At 38.9% G+C, this 26,179-nt stretch overlaps 1 protein-coding gene across 4 annotated transcripts in view; it reads left to right on the top strand.

The window, feature by feature from the left end:
* EIPR1 (EARP complex and GARP complex interacting protein 1) overlaps positions 1-26,179 on the top strand; it is a 147,931-nt gene that overhangs the window by 34,606 nt on the left and 87,146 nt on the right. For all 4 annotated transcript variants that reach the window (XR_010372336.1, XM_064447985.1, XM_064447986.1 and 1 more), the window contains exon 4: positions 14,364-14,520. Coding sequence is in view for 3 of the 4 variants with exons in the window: in XM_064447985.1 (XP_064304055.1) it covers positions 14,364-14,520 (157 nt within the window). In the remaining variant the exon portion in view is untranslated. The remainder of the gene's footprint in view (positions 1-14,363; positions 14,521-26,179) is intronic.

Here is a 26,179-nt window from a genome sequence, read left to right as displayed (position 1 = left end):
AGCCTGTATTTTCAATTTAATTTACATTGCAGAATGCAATCATGTTGGTCAGGCATGATGTCACCTTCATAAATTTGTGCTGGATATTCCCAGTCACCTTGTGTTTGGAAATGTTTTCCAGGTTCACTTAATCTGTCACCTTCGTAGGGACTGAGGGAAGGCTGTAGATTGTCCTTCTTGTCCACCTTAAAGATAGGAATGACACTTATTTTCTTGAAGTCCTCAAGAACCTCTCCCCATCACTGACCTTTCAACAATAATTGAAAGTGGCCTCATAATTACATTGGCCAGCTTCCTCAGCTCTTGTGGATACATCCACTCAGGTCCTACTTGTTTAAGTACTACCTGACTTAATGCTTCCTTATGGAGGATAAGTCTTTATTGCTCTAGACTTTCCAACTGGTCTTGGGGACCTGGGGTCCCTGAGTCCCAAGGGTAGTAAAAACCAGGGGGAAGAAAACGTTCAGTACTTTGGACTTTCCTTTGCTCTCTGTCATAAGGTCTCCTGCCCCATTCAGCAACAGGCCCACATTTTCTCTGGTCTCCTTTTGCTGCTGATATATCTGTAGAAGCCCTTCTTGTTGACCTTTGTCTCTTGCCAGATTCAACTCTAGATAAGCTTTGGCTTCCTCGCCACATTCTTGTGTAGTAAGATATTGTTTCTATGTTCCTCCCAAGTCACCTGTACTTTCTTTCACCTCTTGTACACTTTCTTCTTATGTTTGAATTTAGACAGAAATTCCTTGTTCACCCATGCAAGACTCCTGCCACTTCTGTTTCAAGAACAGCCCATCCAGATGAGTAGGAAGTGAGCTTGGAGGAGGTAACACTTGAAAATCAACCTGCTCCCCTGGGTCTCTTTTCTCCCTAGGACTGTCTTTTATAGGATTCTTTGAAGATGATCCCTGATGAGGCAAAGTCTGCTCTCTTTAAGCCCAGGGTAATGTGTGATGCTGCAGTTTGCCTTGTTCCTTCATGTCTGGGAATAAATTGAACTCCATCTCATGATTTTTGTAGCCCAGAATTCCCCCAACCTTTACATCTCTGACCAGTTCTTTTGATATTTGTAAGAGTGGAATGCCTCCCCATTGTTGTGTCAATGATTGCCAGTGTTAGTTACTATCAATGCATTACAGAAACCTACTGTATCCTGCTGCATTTCCTCTCAGTAGACATTGAGGTGGTTTAAGTCCCACATGAGGACCAGGACGTATGAACATGAAACTCCTCCTTGTTGTCTGAATGTTGTCTTATCTTTTACTTCATCCTTCCTGCAGCAGACACCCACTGCAATGTTGCCACATAGGTCTGCCTTCTAATCCTAAGCCATAAACTCTCAGTTGGCTCTTATCCTTCACTCCACAGAGCTCCATACATTTTAGTTGCTGTTGTTCATAAAGACAATTCTTCCGTTTCACCTTTCAGATCCGTCCTTCTTAAAGAGCCTGCATTCATCCTTGTCTCTCTGATCCCAATAATATTGTGCATTTGGAAGAAATATAAAGCATATTTGGTCAGTACTCACAAAGAGATAGTATTCTGTCTCTAAGCAGAAGATTTCACTATGGGATGGCTAGAGAGCTTAAAAAAACCACAAAGGCTTTTATGGGTTTGTTTCTATTTGGTTATATTTTCATGTTTTTTCTATTTAGATTATAAGCTTTTAGGGAAAAGCTGTATTTTTTTTTCTCCACTCTAGTTCAGTAAAAAACTTATAATGGGGTTTCTGTCCTTTGAGCACTTCTGAGCTGTAAACAAATGAGGAAAACTGAATTAGTCATTAGCAGACAGCTGCCAACAGCAGGTATTGTGTGAATGCCCCAAGTTGAGAAAACTGGTGACTAGCATAGGGAAATATTTATTCTTTATCTTTCTCTCTACTTTCTGGATGTACTAGCTGTTCATATCTTGAGGTGTCAGGTAAGTAGAATTCAACTTAAAACAAACAGAACCCAAAAACCAAACAAAACACCCTGCACAAGTAACTTTAACTTCCTGTACTAGTAAAACCAGCTTTCTTATCACAGCAGTTGTAACTGACTTCATGACCAGACATCAAACAATAGTATATCTAGCTACTATTTGTTTATCATTTTCTTTCATTAACTATTTATGCTTGATGTGTGAGCACATCTGAAAGTTAGCTACCCAAATTGGACAGATAAGGTAAAGGTTTAAGCAGTTTATAACCCAGATCTAAGCTCTGAATCCCAGGTCATTGTTGGAAGAAAGTTTGTGTGTGTCCATAGAGTGGCCACGCTTCTATGTGTCTGTTGAGGTAAAGTATGAAGTGGAGAATGTGAAAGGCTGGTGTAAGGGGTAGTGAACCCACCTTTTCAAGTCAAGCTGTGGTTAGAACTAGTGCTAGTGGTTGTAACTTGAACCAGCAAAGTTGGGGCAGCCACATAAACAGTTTGCATTGGATATAGTGACATTTCTCCTGTTTGAAGTAGGTTTCCATGAACTGTCAAGTCATTGTATTTGTCTTTGGAACTCCTGTGGAATAAAATGGGAATGCTAAAGGTTATTTAAACAGAACATTGCATGTGCAACTGTCTAGTGAGGTGCCTGATTTGACTGGGGGATAGGTAGTTTGCAGCTCCCATTAACTTGTTAAGGAGAATAGTGTGTTAATACCTCATGAAGTGTCAAGTGGGAGCCTTAGTGCATTGCTGTCATCTAGCCCTACTTAACTGACAGCTGCCATGGCTGCTTTGTTGATGGAAGTGAGTGCCTCCGTGAGACTCTGCTTTCCCTTTGCCCTTGTTTTTGTGTGTAGAAGTATCAATGTTGATAATAGTGTTCAGCTTCAGTAGTTGTAGTGATGATGGAAGCCGACATGTATATATGGTTCATTGGCTTTTATTGGTGTATTGTGCTGCTCTCCTCAGCACAGGGTTAAATCTCACAATCTTTTTTGTATAGCCAGCTGATACCTTGCTTCTTCTATGGCTCCCGCTGTTGCAGTTATGGTGTGCTGGTAGTAACAATAGCAGGAAGATTGTCACTAACAAACAAAAGCGTGTAGTTAGTGCTAGTTTCTCCATTCTTCTGTACTCTGTTAAAATACCTAGAGAGATATATCTGAGGTATCAAACAAGCCATAAGTCGTTGTGACTTACGAGATCTGGTCACGTGAAGTGCCAGAAAGCAAGCATGCCTATTTGTGCTGCTGAGCAGCTTTTACAGTGTTGCAGCCAAATTCTGCCTGAAGAGCAAAGTTCAGCTCATCAATACAGCGGCGGCTGCAGTTCTTCACTTGGGCTGTACCCATATGGCAGAGTTCCAGACATGCAGTCAGTAAATATTGAGCTCCCTCAAATAGATATATATCTGCAGAGCATATACCCCAAAAAAAGGTATGTGCCGGAACATTGTCTCAGATCATCTCTGGATAGTATAAGAAACATCAGACTATAAATAAAGTGCAATTTATGCCCTCTCCAATTTTTCAGCCTGCTGACTGCCTGCTTTCTGCGTGTTCTGTTTCCTGTTTCTATATATCATGATGGGTTTACCCGTCTCTCCGTGTCATACCCCACACCATCACATACTCTTAATTTTCTCTGCATTACTGTTCAGCATGTGAGGTTTTAAAAACCTCCTGAGACATCTATATATGCAGTGCAAACATAGGAGCCTGTTGTCTAGAGACCTAAGCTGTATCTGTGTTGTATTGGTGTGCAGTAAATGTGAATTTATGGTCACCTGTGGTCTGCAAGCTAACAAGAAGGCTGCTGTTTGTGCAGTGCTTTCCACGTGTTGGAGTAATGAGACAACAGCTAAGTATGGAAGATGTCCTGTGCTCGAATGTATCTAGACTGTTGCATTTACTGTTTTTCTACTAAATAATTCTGCTTTCAGCTCCACTTGAAAACATACTGTTATTAGGATACAGAGCAAGCTGCAGCGCTATGTTTCTGCTCTGTTTCCGTGTTATATTTTTAAAAAATCAAATGCTGTCTTTTGGTAGCTACAAAGTGGATCTAAGTGATGAAAAGAAAAATTAAACTGCCTACAACTCTTTATTCCTACATATATCTCATCCCGTGTATTTCAGAAAAATGTAAAATGAAAGACTACCCAGGCTTTTAGCACAAAAGGTTAAATTCTTAACCCAGAAAAAGAATGGTGTGTTGTTTCCTCCCCCTCTTCTTTTGCCTGTGAAGGACATGTTGAATAAATGGAATATGGTTTATCTTTTTATGAATTGACTAGAAAGGCTACAAGGTTATTCTTTTAAAAAAGATGCATACTTGAATCATTTTGGGTATTACTTCTCCATTTTATTAAACTAGGAGAAGGATACTTACATTCATTAATAAGGAAGAGTGATAACTCTGTCAATGGTAAGGAGGCGGCTTCTGAACACTACCTGCTTGTTCCTGTCATACTGAGAGCATTAATGGGCACCAGCTGGGCTGTAGCTATAGCAGCTTCACCACTTCAGGCTTGCACAGCAAGAACTGCTGTGGCAATGCTGCAGAAGGGCCTCCTGTGCAGATTTAGGAAGTATACACTTCAGTTGTTGTTCCCTGGGCAACAGAATAACTGCAGCCAGCTGGCTTTGCACCACCTGAGCTGATCAAAGAGCAAACCCTGTCAGGCACTGATACTTCAGCTCCTCCAGCTTCAGTGTGAATGTCTGCAGACAGTGATGTAGGAACCATTGTCATTTGGGTTTCAAGGTTAAACACAGGGGAATGAAGTAGAATGGCAGCATAAAGTAAAATGAAAACATCGTTCCTGTAGATACCACCATCTGATGTGTATAGCTATTGATTACAGAAAATTAATTTTAAATTATTGAATTACTAACATATAAAATGTGTTTTGAAATGATTCAAAAGAGAACAGGAGGCTAGCAATAGCTGGCCTAATATATTCTTTTAGGAGAGGGAAAAACAATCAAGAGTGATTTATAATATGTGTTTAGTTAAGAAAGACCAAAAAGAAGGAATGAACACAAAGATTAAAATGCTTTGTGAAGTGATATAATTAGGGAGGACTGAGCAGAGCTGGATCTGGTCTGCTTTGGGTGACTGCTGTAAGCTTCTGACAGGTCAAGACTGCAGTTGTTATATATGTCAGAGCATACTTCAGTGGCATGGTAGGTTTTATTCAGCAAGTGGTGCCAGAAGAATGAAAGGCAGATGGTTGAACTGCAGTGAACTGTAATGATGGGTGATGTGGGCCTGAGTAATTGGGATCAAAATCCACTTGAGTCTGTTGGATGCGGGGTGGCAGGTGGGAGGGGCAGGTGGTAGTATTTGTGTATGTCCATTTTTCTCTATATTTACACTTTTTCCCTTTATATTATGACAACATCTATCTAACACTGTGCTCAAGAGGGGGGTTCACTTCTTAAAATCCTGTTTTAAACTCTGTTATCAAATAATAAAGTTTTATATTGTTTTTAACCACTCCTCTCAAAGCAAGTTTCTCCTTTGTTTTTTCTAATGTCTCTATTTAGTGCCTGTAAAAGATACTAACTTTACTTTTGGAGAAATTACTCCAGTGGGTGAGCTGGTGGCAGGCAGAACATGGATAAGCGATAGTATTTTCTGACTTTCATCAAGTTCTGGGTTTGCCTCTATCCGCACCTAAAAGAGGAAGGCAAGCAGAGCTGGTGGGTTTCTGCATGTACTCAGACCTCCTCTTTGCTGCAACTGCAGAGTACTGATTAGATCCACACTTCTGAGGATTTGGTTTTTATATTCCATATATTCATTTTATTTTTCTATTTTATGTTTGTTTTAGTAATATTTCACTGATGGAAGTGTCTCCAAAGTAGTTTCAGGCAGGTGTTTTTTTGTTTTGTTTCTTTTTGGTTTTTTGTTTGTTGGTTTGGTTTCTTTTTCATTAAAACTGAAACTATCAAGCTTTTAAGTAGAACAGTTTCTTTCTCTAGCTTCCTTCCAAAAGACATATTTGGGGAGGGTGACTTTCAGTAAAGGGAGTCAGTGTGAGAAAATAATTAAATTACTGGGTGGTTTTCAATTGGAAAATCACTTACACCTCCAACAGAACAAGTATGGTGTTCTGTTCTCAATAACATAAAACCAAATAGAGGTCTAAGTGAGAATATTCTCTACAGTGATAAGCTAGACTGCGTCTGTCTTGTGCATCTATTCTGATTTATTGTATCAGATGTCCAGATATCAAATGGTTTCTTAGTATGTTTACTGGGGTTGCATGTTATGTTCTTTTTAAAGCTGTTATTTATTAGGGAGAATAAACAGTATCTTTTGAAGTCTGTATAAACAGATTTTTATGATACTTGATGTTCAAGATGAATTCTTGTAGCTTTGCAGTCTGGGGCATTTTCTGGAGGAATCTTTACAATAATTCTGAATTACTCAAAATTTTAGGTTCTTGCTAAACCTGGAGACGTGACAGAGCTCACTTCTTTCATTATGTAAGTCTTTAAGAAATGCTGAAGCAAAATGAAGGGTTGTATGAAGTGCATAGACAAACTCTTCTAGCTTAAAAATCTGCAAATTCATTAAAAGTTGTGATTTTCCGCAAGGGCAGGAATGATTTTCTGTGTCCTGAGCAAATGTATTGCATCTGGATCTGTGTTCTTATATCCACATTTTTCTTTTTGCATCTAGTTCCAAAATAATTGTATAGCTGTTAAGGAATGTCTGCTGGCTACTGCATTCCAGCAGCAACAGTACAGTGAATTGATCTGGTGTGTGTGGCATAACTCTATAAAGTAGTAATGAGTACTTGTAGTTAGTTACGTATGTGTTTCTTTTCAAACTCTCATTAATAACTTCCTGTTATGTTTACCTTTCAGGCAGATTTTTTTTTTCCAGGCTTATTTCTTTCTCAGAGGCTATTACTATAAGTTGGAGCAAGTCTCCAAGGGGATCAGTGTTTGGAAGAAGATAAACGGGATGCTTCACCTGCCTACAACTTTTACTTTTTTTCTGTGTTGAAACAGCTGTTAGTGGAAAGCTGAAAATTGTCATGGAAATAGTCTTCATTGAGAAGTCCTTCTGAGTGCTGCAGTGAAAATTGGTATTGATTTGACCAAGTTGTGACCCTTCGCAAATTGCATGCTCTGCATGCAGAGTTTTCTCACTTGCTCAACTTGTAAAATAGGCATCTGAAGAGAGCCTCATGATCTGTGGCCGTGGTTATCTCTCTTAGGCTTTGGCTGAACTTGCCCGAGTTTTTTTCCCTGTGGTTGGTTACTGCACCTTCATTGCTGCCAGCATCACGTGTAGGTGCTGTCAAAATGTGGGATTATTTGCTTATTCCTTGAATTCTGGTTTGCTTGTTTCTGAGCCTGGATCATTTCATCAGAACCAGGTACATGAAACTGTGTACAGTCACTTTAGCAGATGGTATCCTCTGCCCAGGAGATAGTATTGATGAACATGGGGAAACAGTACTTCACAGGGGGTTGTTGCAGTCGGAACAGTGCATCTAGCTCCATCCTTAGCTATACCTGGCAGAAGGTACACTGAAGATGCACAATAAATTAGAAAAGGGATTTCTCTTAAATGAGGAGGAACAAATGTGACAAAGATTAAACAGTTCATTTTCTTATTCTTGGGTCATTTTATGTGAACAATTCTTTAGGAATACAGTGGGACTCGCTTCTGCAAACCTTTCTCTTGTTCTCTATGAAAGAGTAACTTTCAGGTTCTCAAGACAGGTTCAGTAGTGCTTAGTTAAACCCATTAACATTTTTCTTAATATGTTCAGTGATAAGACTACAACGGAAACCAGTTCTATCTTATCCATTCTCTTCTTCATTGGTGCTGTGACATAAATAAAAATACTGGCTTCAATCTGAGGTAGGGATGGAAAAGTGGTTTCCAACTATGTAAATAGCTTTAAGGAAGGTTTAGAAGCATGGCTTGAATAGACAGTTTGTGTTTTGCTTGTATTTCTTTCACAGAATAACTGGCATCGTCATTTAAATATTACATTCATATTGGTCTCAACACTTAAGAAATAATATGAGAGGAGGTAGATAAAAACATTGTCATTTTGTCTGTATATGTGCAGTAGAGTGATCTGAAAACAGCAAAAGAAGGGAAGATGTGGAGTTTTTCTTTGCCTGTAGGTATTCTAGGTAAGCAATGGCACTATAGAGGTGGTCAAGAAATTACTTAGTAATACTAATTTTTTAAATTTTAATATGATCACATGGGAAATCACAGAATCACAGAATGGTAGGGCTTGGAAGGGACCTCTGGAGATCATCTTGTCCAACCCCCCTGCTTGAGCAGGAACACCCAGAGCAGGGGGCACAGGAACGCATCCAGGCAGTTTTTGAATGTCTCCAGGGAAGGAGACTCCACAACCTCCCTGGGCAGCCTGTTCCACTGTTCTGTTTTTTTTTTTCTCATGTTTAGCTGGAACTTCCTGTGTTCCAAGTTGTGCCCGTTGCCCCTTGTCCTGTCATTGGGCACCACTGAACAGAGTCCAGTCCCATCCTCTTGGTACCCCCTTTCAGATATTTATAGGTATTGATGAGATCCCCCCTCAGCCTTCTCCAGGCTGAACAAACCCAAGTCTCTCAGCCTTTCCTCATAAGGGAGATGCTCCAGTCTCCTGATCATCTTGTTGGTTCCTCCACTGCCTGCATCAAAACGTTATCCTTGATGCTCTGCAGGAGCCTTCCGGATCATGCATGCTTGCCACGTTGCTTTTCCATCAAATATTGGGGTGGTTGAAGTTCCCTGTGAGGACCAGGGCCTGCAACTGTGAGGCTACTTCCAGCTGTCTGTAGAAGGCTTTATCAGCTACCTCTTCCTGATCAGGTGGCCTGTAGTAAATGCGCACAACAGTGTCACCAATATTTTCCTGTCCCTTAATTTCTACCCACAAGCTCTCACCTTGTTTTTCTTCCACTCGAAGGCAGAGCTCGATGCATTCCAGTTGCTCCCTCACGTAAAGAGCAACTCCGGCACCTTGCCTTGCTGGCCTGTCTTTCCTGAAAAGCCTGTAGCTATACATGCCCACACTCCAGTCATGCAAGCTATCCCACCATGTGTCTGTAATTGCAATCAGATCATGGCCCTGTGACTGCGCACAGACTTCTAGTTCCTCCTCTTTATTTCCCATGCTGCTTGCGTTGGCCTACAGGCATTTCATAGAGGTACTGGAACATGCAGGTTTCCTTGGAGGGGTGCACGAAGATCCACTATAGCCATGCATGCCCTTGAGGTGGTTGGTCTCCTGCTTGTCATCTGGTGAGGCAGCTAAGGCACCTTTGTCACTGCTCTGGTTGGCCTGTCTTATTCCCCCATTGGATGTGATGGCATTAGCGTTGCCAGTTTGGCCCCCACCCCATGAGTCCCTCAGTTTAAAGCCCTCCTCACCAAGTTTGCCAGCAAGCTGCCAAAGATTCCCTTGCCCCTTCCAGACAGGTGGAGTCCATCCATCCATAGGAGGCTATGGTTACTGAAGAATGTCCCGTTGGCACAAAAGCTAAAACCCTCATGTCAGCACCAGCCACGTAGCTTAGAGCTGATTTGCATTATTTGCCTATTTCTAGTTGCCCATTTTTCTCCAGTGGGTAAGATGGAGGAGTAAATGACTTGGGCACCAGTATTTTTCACTTGCTGCCCCGGGGTTTTATAGTCTTTCTTGGATTTTGCTCAGGTTCTGGCTTGCAGCGATATTTGTGCCCACATGGAAGAGTAACAGTGGATAGCGGTCAGTGCTCTTTAGAAGTTGTGGCACCATCTTGGCAATGTCTTGGATCTTAGCTCTCGGAAGGCAGCAAACCTCTCGTGACTCCCTGTCAGGTTGGCAGATGGGTGCCTCAGTGCCTTTTAACAGACAGTCACCCAGTAGGAGCACTCGTCTCTTTACTGTATCTGTTCTGTGTTGCTGGTACAGTTGCACCTTGCAGACCTTGCTCATGAGGGTCTGCAGGCGCTAACGCTTCAAATCTGTTGTTGGTAATGATGCTGGAGGGTGGAGGCTGAAGTGGAGCCCTGCTTTTGCGGGTCACCAGGGTCCAAGGTGTTTTGTTCTCAGTGGTGTCTACTACAGGAACGTGGTTCTGAAAGCACCTATCTGTCTCAGCCTCGGCTTCATTAACATTGCACAGCCTGTCTTCTGCAACTCGGCCACCTGGCGCAACAGATAATCAACCTGTGCACACCTTGTGCAGGTACACCTTCACACCAGGAGAAAGGTCAGGGCACTTGTTGCAACCTACCGCCTGTACTGAAGCCTTCTTCCTTACCAGTTCTGTCTGCGTGGATGCACCAGACATCTCTGGGCCTTTCTTCGTAGGAACACTGGTTTTAGCTCAGGTGAGAACTTCCCTGGGTTGTGGGCCTACAAGCCGGATGCAGCACCCTTTCTCCTACCCCTGCCTGGGCAAACTGCTGCACCGTGCCCTGTTTGCCTGTGCTGTTCTCCATGCTCCTGGTTGCTTGCGCTCCCTGGGGCTGTTTAAATCTCCTGCAGTTGCTTGTAGCAATACCCAGGCTGCGTCAGCCTCACTCGGGTGAGAGAAATAAGGCTATATGGGTAATTCCACAAATAGTGTGTACTGCTAGTGAGCTTGTCATACAGCCATGAGAAGCTTGCTGTGGGACTTGGATTTCTATGCCATGAGAGTTACCTTGTGTCTATGAGTTCCTGTAAGTTTGCTGCTAGTGGTCATTGATTAAGAGGAATTGTGGCCCACAAAAAAGGTCCACTTCATCTGTCATAATGGAGTGACACTTCCACTCAGAAGTAGTGTTTGCCCTCTGTTCTACTGGGAGAAAGTGATATCTTTTTAAAAGTTCCCTATATAAAGGAAAATCAAGCCTTGCTTAAGGTCAGCCATATCTAAAATTACCTCTATGGGAGGCTGTGGCAATTCCATTCTGGTTTCACACATCTGGGAATTAATAAAGTGTCAGAACTGTAGATAAGTACATAAAAAGTACAAGGAGAAATTAATAGTGCTCTGAATCAAATCTCTGCTCTACAGATTTCAGCCATGTGTCTAATTCCAGAATTAATCCAAAGTTTAAAATTAGAATCTGAAGATTTGCAGTGCACATACAGTTGTTCATGATGGATGGTCATTCAACAGCTGGAAAGTGATCTGTCATTTTCCATGAGCATCTTCGAACCCAGCTGAAAGCAGAGGATAATGTCTGTGCTGATTGTTGAGGTGTTTCATGTGTGTTGGCTTTTAGTGTTGCCACTTTCTGACACACAGTGAAATTTATCCTTCACCATGAGTCCCAATGAAGTGAAGCAGGCATGCAGTGGGACGGAGTTCTGCATGTGAAATTCTGCACCAACCTGCACTTCAGACCCTTTTACTGTTACCAGTTGTTTACAGGAATATCTATGTTGAAGAAGAAGCAGAGGTAATAAGCTCATTTTATAAATGAACAACTGTTATGTGAGAAGAAACTTTTTAGTAAATACCAAAATGTAATTAATGTAGTCATGAGAAGGAAGTAAAATTTATTTATAGCGAAAAGAAGTGACAGCTACCTCACTGAGGCTTTCTTAATGTTAATTAAAAGTAGACAGACTTTTTAAAAAGTTCTATTTCTGTAAGCATGGACAGAAGACAATAACAACTAATTCCACTATTGGAGAAAGAATGAATTACTATTATGCTCTTGGGACCTGTAGTAAGTTTGATAGGTATCCTTAATTTTAGAACTGTATTTTAAAGATATGGGCTAATATACAAGACTTAGAGCAATTTTTTAATTATAAAAATTTAATATTTAAAAAATTGCCTAACATACTACATAATAACAGCCATTAATAAAAAAATCTACTGTGGTCAAATTACATTTCAAAAAGATAAGCCTCACTTGTGTTCTGGAAGAGCAAATGCCATCTGATACACATCACATCATCAGAGCAGCTGAACAGCTTTCCAGAGAGGACACTATATCCTGGGCTCCAAGGAGTGGCATAGATAGGTCTGCAAAATGTGGAAATCTGATAAACTTGTTTTCACTACTCGAGCAAATCTGTTCTGCCTGGAGGAGCAAGGTATGTTTCAATCTTGCTCCTTAGCAGCATCTGTAGTAATAGTTTGAAAACAAATACAAGATCTATGTGGAATTGCTACACACATTAAAAATTCAAGCAGATTCCTTTCATTGGTGGCTTTTGACAATTTTCAAATCACCAAATTGTTATAGGAGCCTGGGTCACATCAAGTTTTAGGGCATGTATGGGTGTGTATATTTTTTTATATATATATATATAAAAATTTTCTTTTTTTACTTTGGTCTCCCTCAGTCTTCAAACCAGTGCTTGTTTAGTTGTTTTAGGGTTTCTAATTTGGAAATCTGATTGTGCAAAAACCAAAATCTTTTTAAAAATGTTGTTCATAGAATCACACCATCAGAATTTCAAAGCATACCAGTTTTAAGACGGTAATAAGGCATTTCAGGGTTTGGGGTGCTGTGGTGAGAGGAAAGATGGTTTGAGAAAATGTAGTTTGTTTTCCATGATTTGCTTTTGTGGTTCTCTGTATAGATATTGATGATAATGGAAAAGCTAATGCTTTAAAGTATGATACAGACCTTTCAGTAATTATAATCTACCAGAAACTTGTCTGTGGTGTTCTTTAATGTTTTGTCACATACTGAGTATCAAGGGGAACATTTAATAAATCTCACCTTCTTGAACTATACTGCACTTTCAGTTTAGGTTATTTATCATTTGTATGGTGTACAATGCATGCTGTGTGCTGCTTTGCCCTTTGCTAAAGAAAGATAGTCATCTGCTGCTGCTTCCTCCTCTTCATTCACTGGCACGTGGATTTGGAGTAAGGATTTGTCTCAAGTGATTTGGAAATAGTTGTTTAGTTAGCATGCAATACAATTAGTAAAAGTTCAGTTAAGTGTTAATAAATAAGGGTTTATCCATGATCTTCAGATGTGTGGTCTTCTGATTCCGTATGCAACTTGTATATGCCAAATTACTGTAGAACAGTTACATGCATCATACATATATTTTATATTTAGTAGTCTGTCAAATACCCAGTGCTTGTGTGTTCTGAATTCTGTGCTTGAATTTAAAATCCTCTTCCTACCCCTGTCTCCTTCTCACAGAAATGGCCGCCTTCTTTTATTGGTTTGACCTTCCTACCTATGGTTTTTATTTCATATGGCTACTTATTAAACACGTCTGCATTCTTGCATTTTGGGCTTATTTACTATGTATCACTAAGTATCAAATGCTTTTTGTCCTATTCTCTGTTGTTTGGGTGCCTTTTCTGCATACAGAATATCCAGGCTGGTGACTTTTGTAATAGAGACTATTTCCCCCCTTTTTAATGTCATTTTAGCCTAAGAAGGCCTTTTTCAGGGTTACCATCCTTCATCTTGAAAACGCTCTCATTACAATTGTTCCTGTTTTCCTTTTCACTGATGTAAGTTGGTCACGTCTGCTGATGGTTCTGTAATCAGTCACACTGCACTAAAATCAGCTCAAATGTACTTGGAGACGGAACTGTGAGAAAAGGCATGCAAAATGACCTCAGAACAGAAAACATGTCATTCATTGGTGCTTATCCTCTGGACTTCTCGTTTAACACATCCTCCAGCAGGTAGTTGCTCCCCCTGCTTTTGCCTCACATTGCTGTGGCTGGTTTTTTTTGTTCCTGCTGTAGTGGATCATACTGACCTATTTGTCTTCTATGAGCCCTAGACCAGCAGCTGAAACAACGTGAACATATGCAGTGCTGCTCTGGTCTCCTCCCATTTTGCACTGCTACAAATTGCTATATTGGGTGATGGGCAATGCCGTATGTGCGTTGACCATATGGTATTTTCTCCTCAATCTACAGTTGGCTTGTTCATCATGCATTGTAATATGCATCTCAAGTTCAGTTTGTCATTTTGGAAGGTGTTCTTATTTGCTAGAATTAGAGGGGTGTGCTTACATGGAAAAACTGAATTTTGCAATAAACAGCTGGTAGTAAGGATATGATGTAATGCTACAGATTAAACGGGAGATAGCAACAGAAAGGAAACTGTTAACATGATGTCTAAATCCTTATTGTTAAGGATTTGAGCAATGTAACTTGTGATTCATGTTCATTAAAGTCAATATGGGGAATGAAGCTTGGAAAACTTGCCTCCCAAAGAGTTATGTTTTCACGAGCACTGGATTTTGCCTTTAAACATTAAATGTGCACTAATTATGAGTTTTGCAGCAACTTGACTGCTAACTTGAGGTCTGTGTCTGTGTACACGTTCTGCATTCTTTGAATTCATCTTAGTATAATATTTTTAAATATTTTAAACAACAGATGTGCGTTGCTTATAGATTTGTGTAAATGTTGATGCACTGTATACAAAATATGTCTCCCATACAATGATCTGTTGACATTATTCTCTGTTGCTTAGCTTCAGACAGTAAAGTCATGACATGTGCTGCTGTTTGGAGGATGCCGAAGGAATTGGAATCAGGCAGTCATGAATCCCCTGATGATTCATCAAGCAACACTCAAACCCTGGAGCTACTCTGTCACCTTGACAACACAGCCCATGGCAATATGGCCTGGTAGGATTCTGCATATTTTATACTCCCAGAAAAAGCCTAAAGGATAGACCTGTGCGGTTAGTTTTGTGCAGATTTATATTGTAGAAGCTATGCTATACACTTTAAGACTATTCCATCTTTAAAAAACAAAGGTACAAATTGGATTTTTTTAGTCCCAGATGTTTCATAGATTAAAAACATTTATTATAGTCCTGCAAACACATATGGAGTAACAGCCTGTGTACTGTTTTAATGTGTTTCTCCCCGCCTGCCCCTATCTAAAAACCTTTGTTGCACAGAGGTATAATACTTAGCATTTCAATCTTTTTATGGAATATAAATTTGATGTTACGCTTCGGTCTTTGTTTTTCAGTCTTAGCTCAACTGATTTGGCATAAGTGCAAGTAATCTATTGTTTGTTAAGGATAAGAATTCATTATCTTATATGGTGCCTGTTTAACTACTCTTTTCTATTGGCTAAGACAAGACAGAGAGCTGCAATACTGCAGAGGGTATTACAAAGGTTTGTTTCCCTTTCCTTTCTGTTATTTAATAGAAAGTTAAATTTGTCCGTTGTGTATTTGCAAGTTCTCTGCTTTATGGGTATGTATATGACATGTTCCCACTGCTTCCTGAACAGATGCAGGGCAAAGAAATGTTAATACACTCAGCCCATATTTTACCAAGTACAATGTTCGGCATAATTTTGGGGCCACCTGTCCATCTTCCAGTGGTAGGAAAAGTTGAAACCATAGGAATATGGTTTGCTGTAGTCCCAGGACTGTCTGTCTTATTCAGAAAGAATACGGAGTAGGAAGTGATCATGCAAGTTATTCACTCTGTTTCACAATTATCAGAGAACTTTAAGAAAAAAATGCGGAATAACACAGCAGATTTTTGTAAATGAAAGGTGACAACTCTGAACTGAAACAGAACAAGGATAATGCAATATCCGTGTCAGATATGCTCTAAGTTTCTTACATGAGAGTGAAAAGGGCCTCTTTGGTTTCTGTATTCAGACATCTGCTGTATGAGGTATCCATCATACTCTCATTATACTTAAATATGTTCTAGTAGGAGTAATTTTAAATTATATCAAAACGGAATAATACTTCAAATCAGTCTCAGTTCCTTTTCAAAATCTGGCCGCATGAAAATTTCTATTCATTAGCTAGCTAGTTAAAAAAAAATTAGACTTTAGAAGTGATAGTTAATTCAGTTGATTTTTAATTATGTCAGGCATTGTACTGTAAGTTTAAGCATCTATTTCTAGCCATTGATTTCTAGTTTGAGCCTTGTAGATTAAGTTTCAACTAAAAAATAAAAAGTAAAAAGAGGGTAATATTTATTAGGTGGTTCCTGGACAACATTGGACATATCAGTGTATGCAGAAGTGTGTTGCCTAGGCTACTTTTTTCTAAAATCTCGTCTTCCTGAATGTTAAATTTCCTAATGGTAGTATCTCTTAATACTTTGCTACTCATTTTCATATGAATACTTCTTTTTATAACACTCTGACTATATTAAAAAATTCCCTTTTTACTGTTGAAATCTTTTGATAATTAGTTTCTACTGTAGTTGGGATTATTTTTTTTGTTTTAATCTTCACCTTTTCCCCCTTCAGATTTGTGCTTTTTGTCTTTGAATTTTCCATAATCTGTTTCTGTCCGATGCTGGGATGCCAGAACTCTGTGGTAGCATGATGACTAGAGGAGGAGTAAGCGCCATATTGCTACTTTATATCAGGATATGAATTTCTGTGGATGCCAAAAATCAGGTTTTTTCCTCTAATATAGCTTGTAGCAAGTTCATGTGCAATTTTCTGTCTCCTGTCATCTGACTTTGTTCAGTACGAGTGCCCACAAATATCTGCTACCATTAAATGCCTGTTATCCATGTATGTGTGTATATATACGTATAAAGATTTGAAAATGTCCTGTGTTACAGAGAGATAAAAGGTATAAACCAAATACTTGGCATTAGTACCCCTCATATAACCTCAGACAAGCACAACTGAGTTAGTGAATCTTATTCCTGCCTCAATCATAGTGAAAACAGCTCACATAAAAGAGTAAAATAAATGTTCTATGTCAAATGTGTGTCACTTACCAGGCCATGTCCCACTGAGTGCTGTGTTGACTATGAATAGCAACTTAAGTGTTCTTTTCTATTACACATTTCAGATGTTTAGAAAAATACGAAACTACTTGAGATGCTTACTGTACAGTTGTTCTTAGAACCAACCATAAATCAGAAAAGCAGTTTTCCTCAATGCAAAGTGTAAATACTTTTCAAACTTCAATGTAAGACCAACATTCTGGGGCACACAATCACTTTGTACGAGATCAGTGATCTGGCAGTAAGAAGGGCAACACTTACTCTGGCTCTGTCGTTGCCTTGTCATTAAAGCATACTCTTGTACATATTACTCACAAAACACAGGCTGAACACTGAACCCAGAGTTCAATAGCATTGTTGTTTAATCCACAGAGCACAGTAGAGCAATGTACCACAAGCACTACCCTCATTAAGGGTGGAAAAATTTCTGAAGTCATGATAGTTTTCAAAATTATACATTTTAGATTCAATGAAGACTTAATTTTTTTTTAAAGTTAATTTTGAAAATGGTTAGTGAAAATGCATGTTTAAAATAAACGAAAAAAATGAGTGAAAACATGAACTGGGTTTTCATCACATCTTCATATATTGGGCAAAGTGCCATAGTTGACAGCAGAGTTTAGAGATGCAGGGTGTAATGTCGATCTTGGCCTTTGTCGTACTTATTGTTAACTTCTACGATCCCAGACAGTAGCTCACGGGAAGATACTTTGTGTTTCTCAGCATCCATAGCACATGTGCTTCACAATATTAATGGATCTGGGTTGCAGATCATAAGTAACTGAGATTTGGCTGTAATTAAAAGGAAAAAAAGCAAAACTATCTTAAAAACGCAACTGGTTATGTATTCTGGCATCACTGCCTGCCTCAGGACTTTATTTGCTCATACTTTTGTTTGTATTTTCCCTGCTCTGCTTTATTTCTTAACTTTTTTTTTCATTAAGGTTTATCTTCTTGCATTGTTTTACATTTCAATTAAGAAAGCCTTAGAGTTGAAAAATTACCTCACAGATTTTTCTGTTACTAGTATCGTGTACTAGGGAACACAATGGCAGAGGAGTTTCCAGATCTGGTATGTCAGGTATTGGTTTTGCTCAGTTCTTTACTGGAGTTAAGAAGACCTAATTGTGTGTTTCCTTACCTTTGTCTCATCTCCTTTATGGAATTCTGTGCTCAAATGTCTCTGAAATTTCTTATTAAAAACTATCAGGGATGTATTTAATACCAGTTCTCTTCTGTGAACCAAGACTAAAAGAGCATTTCCAAGTAATTGCGTCTAAAATCCTAAACCTCCCTTGGGTGTGTCTGAACGCTGTGTCCCTCCTGCTCAAGACCTTCTTATATAATTTTATAGTCTTGACAAAACCTTTGACAAAAATCTGATTTCCAAGACATTACAGGGAAGTGAAAATGTGCTTTTCTGCAGTTCTGTTTTGTCTGGATTGCATTTGTTACTGTGCTTAAAAATTAAGCATAACTGTTTGCTTTCAGTTATTGAGATTTTTTTACTGCCTCTAAGCTTTGAATCTGGGACCCGTCAGAATTTTTATTCAAACTCTGGTATGGCATAGAGTTCAGAAAATTAACCAGATGCTTAAATTAGGCAAACAAATGGGCCTATTAATTTCTGTTTGGTTTAAGCCTAAGGTGTTTTTTTTTATGCTCTGCTGCTTCTCATGTAAGCTGAACAAAATGCTAAGATTTCAAGTACAAAATTCCAGAGTGAATTATTTCCTTAGTGAAAAACTTGAGATACATGAGGATTTGTGCGTTTAAAAAACAAACAAAAAGCCTTTTCCATAAATTCATTTTGTAGTTGAATGTATGTGTTCACACAGCGTATACATATAACCATCGGTATGTTGCTCTATGCAATGTTTTAAGATTCAGTAATTAAAGGAACTTGCCATTTGATATCTTGCAAGAAGTAGTCCAAGGGATAGCCTGGATGGGGGGGCAAGAAAACAGGATGGCAGTTAATGAGATATTGATTACTCCTCTGAGTGCAGCTTTGAGGAATCCCTAAAAATGTATCTGTTAAAATTCTGAAGATTTATGTTTCAGGAGTAACCTACTGTTCTTCTACTTCCTCAGTTTTTCTGCAGACTTTTTTGATAGTAGACTTGACAGGATAGTCCTCAGAGAAGGAGGATACTACAGGCCATGAGAGAAAGTGAGATCCTGTGATCTGTGAGATCTTGAATTTGGGACTCAGCAGGGACTTTTTTCTTTTGTCAGAAGTAAAGCTGCAAAGCCGGAGTTTCTCCCCTGACATCTGCTGGAAGCAGGCATGCCTATGTCTGCTTAACATCCTACTTTCTGCTTTCCAAATTTCGCAAGTATAAAATAGGGTAGATGCTGCTCAGTAGCAGGGTATGTGCTTCAAAAGAGGGGGGAACGTGTGATTTAAGTTGGATGGTGGTCTGTGGAGTAAATTTGGAATAAGATAAAAGCAAAATAAATAAGGGGACAGTGTTAGATGGACAACATAGGTACAACTGTAAAGGGGAAATAAATGGAGATTAGAGACAAGGCAAGTGGGAGCTAAATTGTAGGAGGTCTGAAAGGTGAGAAATGAAGAATTCCTCATTATATAGAAAACAATAGTCAGCTGCTAAAAAAAGTTGGAAAGGGATGAACATGTTAGAAATAATGATAGATTACTTCATTAGGCTCCCCTACTTGCTGAAGTTGAATTTTTATAGTGTATCCTGCTCAATCAATCCTAAATATGGACTTGTAAATATTACCACATCTAAGAGAAGTTAGAGAAGAAGATAAATTATAATTTTTTAAAAAAAGTTGCAGATGTTTCAAGAACTTGGGAATGTTTGTCACTAAAATATTAGACTAGAATTTTGAATTCACAAAGGAGACAGTTACTACAAATGAGCTATTCCCACAGACTTTTTTTAAAATATGCTTACCTTTTAGTTGGTATTTTATTCAAGGTCTCCAAATAGAGTCCTGACAAGTACCATCTCTTCTTTGGCTCTGTGATTACACAGTATGGAGCAACGTCACTAAGGTCTGCTTTCTACAAAAGTGCAGATTTGCTCTAACAGTCCTTTCAAGTTGAATAGAAGTTTATCTAAGATGCATAAGATACTACACATAGCATATTATTGCTTCAATTAGATCATGTCATTGCATTAATGAACACAGTCACCTGAAGAAAGTTAAACACGTTTGCAATTGATGCCCTGATGACAGGTGAGTGAGTGCATTCCAGAAGTGAGGTCCAGAAGTGTTTTAGTTACTCTTTTTGGCTTTTAAAATAGTATTTAAAAAAAACCAACCAAACAAATAAAAAACTCAACAACATTGTCTTGAGGAAAAAAGCCAAGAATTAAGAGAACCTGAAGCTCAAAAGAAAAGTGAAAATCTGACACTTTCACATTGAATTCAGGCGACACTTTTGTTATCACATATACTAGGGAATAATTGTGATTCATTAATTGGATAGTGAAATAATAAAACACTGCGTTATGTGCCCAGTTTACTGTGTTAAATTTTGATCAGAATTTATTTGACTCTAATCTTGTAAAGCTGAGGGGAACTCAATGAAAGTAAATCTGACATCGAAACAAATACTAGGGGGAAAATATGGTGTGTGTCTTGTATGTGCGCATGCTCCGTGTATTCAGTTAACTTATGACCACTTCTGATAACGTCAATATATTTCATGTGTTCAAAATGAAAATGAGTTTTGTTGAAGTCTCTGCATTTGTTTGTGTTTTACCTTGCATTTGTAAATCATGATACAGAAAGTAGTACAGAATTTGTTACAAGTAAAAAAAAATGAAGGGTATGTAGAGTACTATTTCACTTCTCCTTCCCAACTTGAAACTAGTTTTTCCCTTCAAGTCTCACCATATTGTCAAATTCCCTAGTTTTACTACCAAACCAGTTGCAATTTTTTTTCCTATTTATTTTCCTATTTATAGTGCCACTTTAGCTATTTTTAGCACTAAAAAAATTAGGCTTGCAGTCTGCCCCAAATGATTTTGCAGGTTAAATAGTTAAGAGCTGGTTTTATTTTCAGTTTTTATTGAGGAGTTTAAAAGGTTGGTGGGAAATGTTAAAATAAGATGCTGCAGAACTGTGGAAAAAATTAGTTATACAGGAGAATTTTAGATGTTCACAAGGAACTAGCTTTGAACAGGTGTCCCTGTTTTCTTGGTCTCAGACTCTTGTTTGCGCTCCAAAAGCCCATTAAGCATTTACTATTTACAATATCTGTTCCTCAGAGTAGAATTCTTTCCTAGCGCAATCTTTTGGGATTATTATAGCTGAAATGCTGACGCTTGCTTGCACAGTAGTTAAAAATTTAGGGCTTTGAAATGTCTTAAGTGTCTATTGGATGAAAAAATTGATCCTTGATATGTGTACATTTGTAATTAAGTGTATCTATGTGGTATGCGAGAATTTAAAGGGTGCCCTGCAGCCTCAGAGAGTCCATCCAGCCCAGTGTTCAGCCTCAGGCAATGGTGATGGAGAGGTTATTTAGTGAGACCACACTAGCTAGGTTCCCACCAGTTCTTGCAGTCCATTCACCTCAAATGCTCCCAGTATCCACAGCAGTGATGATATTCCTCAACTACCGATGCAGGTCTGAGACAATCATAATTTTGTTCTTAGGCACATGTTTCAAATCATTGGAGAAATGTACTCGGATGAATATTGTGTTTTGTTGGCTTTTTTCCCCCTGGTCCAACCATGCAGATGGCCTGTTTGTTACAAACAGCAATAAATTAGCAAGGATATGCTATATCCATGTTGCCATCTTTTGAAAAATCCCATATGAAAATAGTCAAATTCTGTCCCGCCCTAAAAGTAGATATGTGTTTCCTCTAAAATGAATCTGCAGATATTGCTTTTGCCCACTCCAGCTGTTTCACAAATAAGCTTGTTTCAGCCCTTAATCTGTACATTACTACATGGAAAAAACTATTGGCATTGTGTGGCCTCCAGGGGCTGGGCAGGACTTTTCTCTGACAGCTTCCTATGTGCTTTCCTGCCAGGCATTCATACTACTAAAAAGTTCTTCCTAGCTTTACCACCTTACTGGTCTTTGACAGACAAGCCAGTTTTATATTGCTTTCATGACATGTCACATACCCATAATATTAATTTTGGGGGTTTTTGAAGCCCTGTTCAAGGAACAGAATGGAATTGGTGTCTGTAGCAGCAGCTGCTCCACGAGCAGTGTTTTGTAGAATGATAGAGGTTATGTGACTTCTGTCCATCTGCTTTGGAAATGAATCCTAGCTTCATACACAAATTCCCTGTGCCCCACTGAATTTCATTAAGAAACCTATATACATGCTGGGGTGTTCTGTTCTTCTACATGTACTGGTCATTGTTTAGAGAGGTTAACTCTGGGTGACAGTAATCTATCATCAGTGTCTGCTTACATGAAATGTGTTACTCCTCCTTACTTTGAAGCTATTTTCCTGTTGGTGTTGAGAAAGAAGGTGAAAACAACTTTCAATACTCATGTATATCTTTAAACTGCGCATACTTTTTCAATCATTTCTTATTTGAGTTTTTGGCCATATTTCTTGTCCAAAATGTGTTGTCAATCAATTCTTTTTCATATTAATAAATAGGTTTCAGCTCCTCAATGACTTTGTACCTAAAACTGTTAAAAAGATTTGTCTGTGTTAGTAAGAAATTACAGTAATCTGCAAATCGTCCAAGCAGATACATAGCTTTATACTTAGTAAAGTGCTTTTTCTGGCATGGTGTATAGAGTTTAACAGGCACTGTAAACTATGTTACCAAAATACTGCGTTCTTACAGTAATTCAACTGCATATACTCTAGACCTTTTGTTATTGTAGATATGTCACAAAAAACCTCTACAGCTGTAATGCATTGTGCTGACTCAGCACATCTCACATGGGCTTGTTTTAAAACAGTTGCAAAAAGTAAAAAGGAACTTCTGAAATGTTTTAAAATAGCCATTGAGTCCTCGAGATATTTCAGCCATCAGTAACAGTAGGATAATTAAAATACTACTGTCAAATATTCTTTGTGCTAATGTGACAGAAACTTAACACTTTTGCCAGAGCTGTCCTATATGTAGAGAGTTTGGGTGTAGACACTTGAGCAATATGGGAAGGCACGGACGAAACATAATGAAGTTGAGTTTTGTGTGTTTGCCTTAGAGTATTATATGTGTTTCTGCCATAATATTTAAGTATTCTTGTTTTAAATAATCGAATATTAGTTACATTGTTATTATTTCCTTAATCTGTTGAGTATTCTTTAGATTGTATTTGATGTTTCATAGAATGTCAGAAACCTTTTTAATTAAACCCACCCCTAGAAAAGCTCTTTTCACTCCTCCAAAAGAGAATAACAGAGAATAAAACAGCCTCCCAGGTTTCATTAAAAAAAAAACCCAAAAACCTACCCGGGAACAAATAAAAAATATACGGGGAGATCTGTTTGTAAGCTATTATATAGTAGATGTTAAGAAAATATTCTGCGACAGTGCTTTTTTCATCTTAATAAACTGAAGATGGCGTTAAACAGCATTACTACAGTCAAAACAGAGCAGTGCTGTAACTTCCAGCCTAATGGAAATCACCAGACCAGGGGAAGCCAGGGGTCTTGTACCCTGCTATTGTTATAACGGTATTTTAACAGCACTTAGAAGACTAGGGAACATGCCTGTATGTGATAATTCATTTGTCAGTTACACAGGTTGGGTAGACAAAATAGCTGCCGACAAAATAGCTGCCGACAAAACGAAGAAGAGTACTGAGGCTTTTTAGGAAACACAGGCTGGGATGGTGAGGAGGAGAGCTGTCCTCTCCGTCAGAGAGCTGCTGGAGTTCATAGAGCTCTGTCTGGGGATGGATGATGAGCCAAATAAGAGCTTCTGAGTAAGGGTTAAAGAGCAGACCACTATGGATGACACAGTAATGGGTGTCTAGGCTACCTCACCAGGAAGAACAGTTAGATCATAGAATCATGGAATTCACAGAATACAGGTCAGAAGGGACCTCAAGGATCGTCTGGTCCAACCTTTCCTGGCAAAAGCACAGTCTAGACAAGATGGCCCAGCACCCTGTCCAGATGACTCTTAAAAGCGTCCAGTGTTGGGGAATCCACCGCTTCTCTGGAGAGATTATTCCAATGGCCGAGGGTTCTCATTGTGAAAATTTTTCCTCTTGTGTCCAGTCAGAATCTCCCCAGGAGCAACTTGTACCCATTACCTCGTCTTTTGCATGTGACTCCTTCTCACATGAGGCCTTCTACAGGCAGCTAGAAGTAGCCTTATATTTGCAGGACCTGGTCCTTGTGGGGTATCTGCTGGGAGGTGCAACACAGTAAGGCATAAGCAATCCAGGGAGTTCCTGGAGAGCATCAATAACAATTTCCTGACCTGAACGACAGAGGAACCAATGGGGAGAGATGCTCTGCTGGACCTCATACTGCTAAAGAAGGAATAGCTATTTGTGGATGGGAAAGTCAAAGGCAGCCTTGACTGCAGTGACCATGAGATGGTGAAGTTCAGGATTCAGAAAGGAGGGAGCAGGGCAAAAAACCAAGCTCACAACTCTTGATTTCAGGAGAGCAGACTTTGGCCTCTTCAGGGACCTGCTTGAATAAGTCCCATGTGATAGGGCCCTAGAGGAAAGAGAGGTCCAAGAAAGCTGTTAAATATTCAAGTATCCCCTCTTCCAGGCTCAGGAACAGTCTATCCCAACAAAACACGAAACTGAGCGAAAATACAGGATATCTAGTAATATGCTGGATATGCTAGTTAGGGGAGAGGGCAGTGTCCTAAAAAATCTAGTATACGTCTTTTACCTTTAAAACAGAACTTTTTCTGGAAAGATGAATTATTATTCCTCATATGTCTGGAATAAATACATGTGACAACAGTCAAAATTAACCTTATAATATCGTACATACAGAATGTAGTTAAGTTGGTTGAACTACAGATAAGAGATGTTGATTCCCATCTATAATGAGTCATGACCTGGAATCTTACTAATAGTTTTAGTCAGTTTAGTTTGTATCTAGAGTCCGTATAATCAATTTGCACAATTTTGCTTTGCTGTTTTAAGCATTATTAATATGTAAGGCCATGGCCAACCAGACAGAAGTCTGAGCTTTGTTAATGAACTATGGAGGTGTCCCCCTGTTGGTCATCACTTTAAATCATGAATACCTCAACAGGAATTTAGCCGTTGTTTCTACAAAATGGGTATTTAGGAGCTCTTACGCAAGATCAGAGCCCTATATCTTGCTTTCCTGTAACAAATTCACTAGCACTCTTTCTGTTAGATTGCGAACCCCTAGGATTCAGACTGTCTTTATGTTCATATGTACATAAATACCTTTTCAATGACAAAATTGATTAGGCCCATAAAGCAAGAATCACAATTCTTTTTCTCGCTATAAACTTGCTTAACTACAGCTGCAGTAGACGGGAAGATGTAGTGAAGTAAATACAAATGTTGAGGATGACCCTTTATTATTTTGCTTGCTGCTTTATAATTTTTTTTCAAAAAGACTTTAAGGTTGTCAACACTGGAGTATGATAATTTAAGGGGGGAAAAAAGTTAAAAATACTTTAGAGGCAAGTGCTTTTTCTGTGTCACCCCTTTGTTGATATAGTCTTGTATTCATTTGTACAAGAGTTATCTTTCTGAATGTAAAAATAATTTGAGGTCCAGAATAAAGCCCAGGTGTCTCCTGGGTTCTTGTCCAAAATAATTTTTAGCTTCATTTCTCATTCTTCTCAGCAGCCTCTTAGCCAAAAATGCACCTGAAATAAATTCACCTTACTTTAACTTTCAGGTTTTTTACTGTGTCTTGAGAATTTTGAGACACAGCATAACTTACATGAGCTTCCGGCAGCATGGACTTCAATACACTAGGAAATAGCCAGAACGTTTTTCATTCAGAAATGTGGCCACTCTGTAGAGCGCTTGGGTAAGGAGTAAGAACTGTGGGTTTCAGGCCGTCCTCAGTCTGATCTCCTTACTCTCAGGACTATGTCCTAATCACTAGATTAGCAGAGTCACCTTTAGAATCATTCTACTGCAAAGAAGGCAGGATATTTGGGTTCCTAATACACAAATTTCTCTGATGGGCTACACTGAGGCTGCAGAATGTTCTCCTGAGTTACTGAATGTTCGGGTGTATTTTCTGTTTGGCAGTGTATGAGAACATTCAGTCTAGGAAGATTTTTCTAGTTACAGAAATAAATTGTTGTCACTTCTGTAATTATGGTGAAACAGTAGTTAATGCTTGCTTTGTCCAACACATTGTGGCTGCCTGCAGTTCACATCTATGAAAGCATTTGCATGTGGCTTTATTCTTCTTTAGTCTATAATGGAGAACTTTGAATTGTTCATTTGTAAATGCTCAGTACATTAATAAATGATGGTGTTAACTATCTTTTCAGCACAAAGCACAGGTAATAGAGTCCCTTCATGTGTGCATTTGAGTGAATATTTTAAATTCTCTTGTTTCTACTAGGAAAATGTTCTCTGTAGGGTTTAATTTTTTTTACCAAAAACGACTAGCTAAAAGTT

This window comes from Phalacrocorax carbo, chromosome 3 (assembly GCF_963921805.1).
Source record: "Phalacrocorax carbo chromosome 3, bPhaCar2.1, whole genome shotgun sequence".
Taxonomy (NCBI): domain Eukaryota; kingdom Metazoa; phylum Chordata; class Aves; order Suliformes; family Phalacrocoracidae; genus Phalacrocorax; species Phalacrocorax carbo.
The sequence above is the reverse complement of the archived record's forward strand: the minus strand, read 5'-3'. Positions and strand labels throughout refer to the sequence as shown.